The sequence below is a fragment of the Geotrypetes seraphini genome, chromosome 13 (genome assembly GCF_902459505.1).
Source record: "Geotrypetes seraphini chromosome 13, aGeoSer1.1, whole genome shotgun sequence".
Lineage (NCBI taxonomy): Eukaryota > Metazoa > Chordata > Amphibia > Gymnophiona > Dermophiidae > Geotrypetes > Geotrypetes seraphini.
The window spans coordinates 56,331,454-56,338,814 of record NC_047096.1 but is presented as its reverse complement, the minus strand read 5'-3'; the positions used below and the strand labels follow the sequence as shown (position 1 = coordinate 56,338,814).

General features: G+C 44.3%; 2 protein-coding genes across 2 annotated transcripts in view; both read right to left on the bottom strand.

Annotated features, from left to right (window-relative positions):
* The window catches only part of CNTNAP1 (contactin associated protein 1), a 412,393-nt gene that overhangs the window by 154,253 nt on the left and 250,779 nt on the right, over positions 1-7,361 (bottom strand). The window contains exon 22 of the mRNA XM_033918597.1: positions 2,130-2,363. Coding sequence (XP_033774488.1) covers positions 2,130-2,363 — 234 coding nt within the window. The remainder of the gene's footprint in view (positions 1-2,129; positions 2,364-7,361) is intronic.
* Positions 3,958-4,423, bottom strand: LOC117347524 (coiled-coil-helix-coiled-coil-helix domain-containing protein 10, mitochondrial-like). Its single transcript, XM_033918598.1, has one exon. The coding sequence runs from the start codon at positions 4,357-4,359 to the stop codon at positions 3,958-3,960; it is 402 nt and encodes a 133-aa protein (XP_033774489.1). The 5' UTR covers positions 4,360-4,423.

Genomic DNA, 7,361 nt, shown 5'->3' with positions numbered 1-7,361 from the left:
TTCTCTCTCTAACACACACATACATACATCTCTCTCTCTCTAACATTCTCTTCAACACAAACTCTCTCACTAATTCTCTCTCTAACACACATACATATCTCTCTCTCTCTCTAACATTCTCTTCAACACAAACTCTCTCACTAATTCTCTCTCTAACACACACATACATCTCTCTCTCTAACATTCTCTTCAACACAAACTCTCTCACTAATTCTCTCTCTAACATTCTCTTCAACACAAACTCTCTCACTACTTCTCTCTCTAACACACACATACATCTCTCTCTCTAACATTCTCTTCAACACAAACTCTCTCACTAATTCTCTCTCTAACACACACATACATCTCTCTCTCTAACATTCTCTTCAACACAAACTCTCTCACTAATTCTCTCTCTAACATTCTCTTCAACACAAACTCTCTCACTAATTCTCTCTCTAACACACACATACATCTCTCTCTCTAACATTCTCTTCAACACAAACTCTCAACCTAATTCTCTCTCTAACACACATACATCTCTCTAACATTCTCTTCAACACAAACTCTCTCACTAATTCTCTCTCTAACACACATACATCTCTCTAACATTCTCTTCAACACAATCTCTCTCACTAATTCTCTCTCTAACACACACATACATCTCTCTAACATTCTCTTCAACACAAACTCTCTCACTAATTCTCTCTCTAACACACATACATCTCTCTCTCTAAAATTCTCTTCAACACAAACTCTCTCACTAATTCTCTCTCTAACACACATACATATCTCTCTCTCTCTAACATTCTCTTCAACACAAACTCTCTCACTAATTCTCTCTCTAACACACATACATCTCTCTAACATTCTCTTCAACACAATCTCTCTCACTAATTCTCTCTCTAACACACACATACATCTCTAACATTCTCTTCAACACAAACTCTCTCACTAATTCTCTCTCTAACACACATACATCTCTCTCTCTAAAATTCTCTTCAACACAAACTCTCACTAATTCTCTCTCTAACACACATACATCTCTCTCTCTAACACTCTCTTTAACACATTCTCTCTCTCTCTAACTCTCTTTAACACACTATCTATCTAACTCTAAGACATTCTCTCTCTCTCTCTCTCTCTCTCACTAACACATACACATCTCTAACATTCTCTTTAACACAAACTCTCTCACTAAGTCTCTCTTTCTAACACTAACACATACATCTCTCACTCACACTCTCTCTAACACACTCTGTCTCTCTAACACTAACACATACTCTTATCTCTCTCTCTCTCTAGCATTCGCTTTAACACACACTCTCTCTCACTAACACTTTCTCTAACACATACACACTCTCTCTCTCTCTCTAACACACATACATCTCTAACACTAACACATTCTCTCTCTTTTAACACACATACATCTGTCTCTAACACACACACTCTCTAACACTAACACATTCTCTCTCTCTCTCTAACAATCTCTTTACCACATTCTCTCTCACTAACACACATACTCTCTATATAACACTAACACACGTACATATCTCTCTCTCTCTCTCTCTAACAATTGAAGTGAGGCTTACCGGTCTGTAGTTTCCTGCTTCATCTGTGCGACCACTTTTCTGAAAAGGAATTACATCTCTAATCCCACAGTACCTCTCCTGTCTCTAAGGATTTATTGAACAAATCTTTAAGAAGACCTGCCAGAAACTCGCTGAGCTCACTTAATGTCCATTTTCAAGTTGTTCATAAACACTTTCTTCTGTGAACGGCATGGTATCCACTCCATTTTCACATGTAACTTTGCTAGCCAATCACGGTCCTTCTCCAGTATTGCGTTTTGTTATTATTTTATTGTTTTACAGAGCCCCTGACGCAAGTCTTGCATAGGCGAAACTTGGTCTATGTCGGGTCTTATTATGTGTTGTGTGCAGTCCACTATATTGGTTCTATTACAGCTGGAGTTGAGATGCCGATATCACAACAGGGATCATGTAACACGTATGAAATTGTAGTGACAATGGCAGGAATTGCATGCTTGCAGTAGAAATAAAATCTAACTACAAGAAATTTTCAAAGTCACACTTTAGAGCACTGTCAGATGATAAGACTTGGCACATTAATAGCACAATTTTTCTTACCTGTTCCCATGTACCAGGGATCCATGTCTGGAGGGAGGCTAGTCAAGGCAGTCGCAGGCATTGCACCACAATTTGATTCCACTAGTGTTCCTTTTACTTTGATAGCACTGGATAAATTAGTGGGCCTAAACACAGCTTTTAAAGGAGCGATGTTATTAAACCTCACTCCTGCCAAGCAGCCTGTGAAGCCAGGGGTGTTGTATTTCCGGATCTCGGGGTCTATCACACCAGTTTCTAGGGGGAAAAAAAAGAGATAATAGTTCAGAGCACTATTTGACAGTCTGTTATCATTATAACACAAGGAGATAAAGCATAGTTACTCACCCGTGGCAGGTGTTCTCCAAGGATAGTAGGCAGATATTCTCACATGTGGGCAACATCAACCATGGGATCCAGCATGGGCAGTGAAGAAGTGTACTGTCATTTTAAAACTTTAAGACCGCCCATACCGCATGCGTGCTAGTGCCTTCCTGCCTGATGTCTGCTTGTAGGACCATCGGTTCAGTAACAAAGCTAAGAAGCCAACTAGAGGAGGTGGGAGGGTTGTGAGAATATATGCTTGGAGAACACTTGCTACAGGCGAGTAACCATGCTTTCTCAGAGGACAAGCAGGCGTTATATTCTCACATGTGGAATTTTCAAGCTGCCGGGATCATGCCACTAAGAAGAGGGTTATTGACAGCTACCATAAGCCTGGCAAAACCAAAAGGGTTGGAGGGAAGCTGGCATCTAAATGGAGAATAAGTTTTGTAGAACTGCTTTGCCAATCCAACTATCCAGCCTGGAATGATTCTCCAAACAATAGTGAGATGTGAAGATATATGACTGCTTTAGAGATGTTCTCAATGGGAGAGGAACGTAGATGAGCTACTGAAGTCACCATTGCTTGAACTTTATGTGTAGTGACACAGCCTTCAAGTGTCAGCCCAGACTGAGCAAAGGGAGATACCAGTCTACCGGTCATGTGAAGATGGTTCTCTTGGCGACAGGAGCTCTGTTAAGATCGAATGACAAGAATAGCTGAGTGGAAGTTCTGTGAGGTTTGGTATGATCTAAGTAATAAACAAGAGAATATGTTCAATATGTAGAATGCTGCTTCCCCCAGGGTGAGAATGTGGTATTGGAAAGAAGACAGGGAGAAAGATAGACTGGATTTAGATGAAATTCTGAGACTACCTTCAGGAGCAACTTGGGATGAGTGTGAAGAACCACCCTATTAAGGTAGAATGTTGTAAAAGGTGGATCTGACACAAACGTTTGAAGTTCACTGACCCGGCGTGAGAGATATGAAGACGACTACTTTCCAGATGAGATGCTTGAGAGATGAAGTCATGAGTAGTTCAAATGGAGGCTTCGTCAGAGTGGTATCGCAATAAGCATGAACCTGGAAACCAAAGGATGTGGCTATCGATAATAATAATTTATTTTTATACTAGTCTTTAAGCCCATTACATTAACGGGTGCTAGAATAGATGTGTCTGTCTGTCTTTCTTTGTATATCTCTCTCCCTGGCCCCCTATCTGCCTATCTCTCTCTGTTGTGCCATGCCTGCCTGTCTCTCTGTGGCCTCCTTCTGTCTCCCCCCCCCAAGCAAACCAAGATTGCTGCCTGCCCCCCAGCACACCCCTCCCCCCAAAGCAGCCCCCGTTCCCTTTCCCCCTCCATTTCCCTATTTCCCTGCCTGTCTATCTTTCTGTCTGTCTCTCTCCCTGGCCCCCTGCCTCTCCGTGGCCCCCTTCTGTCTCCCCTCTCCCCCAGGCCACTACAGGTATCAAGATGTTCCTGGTTATTTTCATAAGAGCGAAGAGACACCATTATGGTATTTGCATTATTTCAGAGCCTTGTTAAAGCCCTCACCCAGGGTCAGGTCGCTTTGGTTGGTGGCACATTCCAGGAACTGCTTTAATTCATAACAGGTTCCAAACTGCTGCTGTGGCTGGTAAGTGGGTGGTTTTGGAGGCTCCTGAACTGTGCTTGTTTGCTTGGCAGGCTCAGGGTTATCACCTCCATTGAAAGCTCCTGTGCTTGCACTGCCAAGAACGTGGCCCACTGCCGATTCAACTGCCACCCCTTCAGCTGTAGTGGCCATTTGAGCCATCAATACAGGTTGCTGAGGCTGAGCTGGGGCCATGCTGGTTGCTGAAGCAGGAGGATGAGCTGGTGGAGAGGCATGGGATGGAGCTGGGCTGCCGGCAGAGTGAGAGGACACGCTGTGGCTGCCCCTGGGCATCTCGGCACTCTTATGTCCGGATCGCAGGCAAGGGAACGCAACAGAGGACAGACAACGGAGGACACATCGCAGCACCCGCACCCTGTCCGTTGCTCTCGGCGCCACTCAAACCGATGCACGCCGCACGTAAATCGAACACGGCCACGGAGTCAGACAACACAGAGTCAGGGATCATGAAGGTAGGAGTGCGCATGCACGCTTAGGGTTTTATTATAGAGGATACCGCCAAACCAACAGAACACTAATAGCATTGAAATGAACTCTGACTGAAATAGTTTTGAAACCAGAATTGGAAAGGTGTAGGATATAGTCCAGAACAGATGCGAGAGGACAAGTGCTCAGATCTGGCTAGTGGAGATTACACCAGATTATGAAGCAAGTCCACTCCACCCCTACTAAACCTTTTGCTTCTCTACTCCCCTCTGCCAATTACCAAAGATTCATTAATCTTCCAGTCTAGATTTTTGTATATCGACCATTAATCCAATAATTCTAGGAGGTTTCAATATACATTTGATGACTCAAAAAATTCTTTAGCAGTATTAAAGAAGGTCTGAGGTTAATGTAAGAATATCTAGTTATCAATCCTATACACTCCACTGGCCCAATAGTTATGGCTTTTGTGCCAAAGCACTCATCACATTGATCTGTCCACAGAAGAGGGCTATTTGTTGAGTAGAGAGCATTCTCTAATTTCCTTTATGCTCAATACATTATTCGATAGCATCCAATCACCCCTTAAAAGCAGTGGGACCTTAGCAAAGTTAACCACAGACCTCTGGGTTGGAAGAGTTATTAGTTCCCAATAGGGAATAATAAAGCTGGAGCTGACCTCTGATTGATTGAGGAAGAAGCTGAGAAATAGGAATAGCGGCTATGCGGGCTTTTGAGAAGCCTCTGACTGAGATTTCTGAGGCCCCTGTTTTTGCTTTTTCTGCTGCAGCCTAGGAAAAGCAGTTGGTTTTGAAGAAAAAGGAGAATTAGGTTCATACCTGCTAATTTACTTTTTTTTAGGCTCTCCAGACCAACATAGGCAATCTTACAAGTGGGACGTACCAAAGCAGTCCCCATCATGGGTGGGACCCACGAAGGGCCGACACAAGAACACGCTCACCAAACATCACTTCCCGACGTGCCTGAATGTCCACACAGTAGTGTCTGACAAAGGAATGCAAGGAAGTCCAAAAAGCAGCATTACAACTATCCACTGGAGGGACTAGCAAAGACTCAGCCCAAGAAGCCGTCTGACCTCTAGTGGAATGAGCTTTGAGAAAGACCGGAACAAGATTCTTATGAAGAAGTTATGCGGAAGTAATAGTCTCTTTAATATCCAACTTGCGCAACTGATTCTGCTCTGCAGATCCGTCCCGAGAACCCAACACCGGGAGGACCACTGACTGATTGATATGAAAGGGAGAAACTACCTTAAGGCAGAAAGGAAGGAAGAGTCTGCAAAATAACCCGCTCCCTAGAAACCTCCAGAAACGGAAACCTGCAAGAGAAAGCCTGCAACTCAGAAACACGTCTAGCAGAAGTAATTGCTACCAAAAAGCCCATTTTAAGAGTAAAGTCCTTCAATGTGCAGGCCCCCAAAGGCTCAAAGGGTGGGTGCACCAGCATAGACAAGACCGGATTAATATCCCAGGAATGAACAGATGGTCTAACGGGGACGCTTGAGCAACTTGGACGCCTGCAAAAAGCAAATGACGTCAGGAATGGCAGTCAGATGCTGACCTCATAACAACCCCCCGAAAGGCTGACAAGGCTGCAAGCTGAACCCGAAGAGAAAACCAAGCCAGGCCCCTGTCCAGGCCATCCTGCAAGAACTCTAAGATGTTAGGCAGGGAAGTGCGAAAAGAGACACTCCACGCGCAGCACACCACTCCTCAAATGTATGCCAAACCCACACACAAGTTCGAGAAGTAGAAAGTCTCTGGGACCCCAACAGTGTAGAGATGACTTTATATGAATACGCCTTCTTACCTGGGCGTTCTCTTGAAAGCGCCAAGCCGTAAGACAAAAGGGACTCGGACCGAACATGGGACCTTGAGTCAGAAGGTCAGGCGATAGGCAGAGGATCTACTACTACCAGATGCCTCACCAGGTCTGCATACCATGGACGTCTGGGCCAATCCAGAGCCATCAGAATCACAAGGCCTGGATGACGCACAATGCAAAAAAGAACTTTGCCCACTAATGGCCAAGGAGGGAACACGTAGCTCAGACCCTCCATTGACCATGGTTGGACAAGAGCATCCAAACCCTCGGCCTGACAATCTCTCTGCGGCAACTGAAGAAGTGGAGTGTTTTGGCATTGTGACCATCAAATCCATGAGAGGCTGACCCCAAGCGTGTACTATCAACTGAAAAACCACGTGACTTAGACACCACTCTCTGGGATCTAATACAAGACGACTTAGAAAGTCTGCTTGAACATTGTCCACTCCAGCTATGTGGGAGGCTGAGATGCTCCGAAGATGAGACTCTGCCCAGACCATGAGCAGAGCTGCCTCTTGCATCACCCTGATGACTGACATAGGTTACTGCTGTGTCCGAAAGAATCCGAACTGACTTGCCTGAGAATTGGAAGGCTAATAGCCTCAGTTGGATGGCTCTGGTTTACAGAACATTGATTGACCAGGTCGCCTCCTCCATGGACACTGCAAACACCAGTTATGGGGGTCAGTGATGGAAATTGCTTTTTGGCTCATGCAGCACTGCTTAAAACCCAATATTGGCCGGGACATTGACAGAAAAAGCGCCTCTGCCAAATTAAACTCAATGACTTTGGAAAAACAAAATTACCTTGACGGCTGAATTCCGCAAGGGGAAAAGAGAGGAAAGAGTTTCCTTGCTCTCTGTTTTTTTGTAATATAATATAAGTACTCTCAATGGAATGGAAAATAAGAAGAAAAAAACACATGGGAACGGGAAGGAAAATGGTAAAAAGTGAACAATGTTCAGAGACATGACCTCTTGGCTCCATGAAAAACAAAGAACTG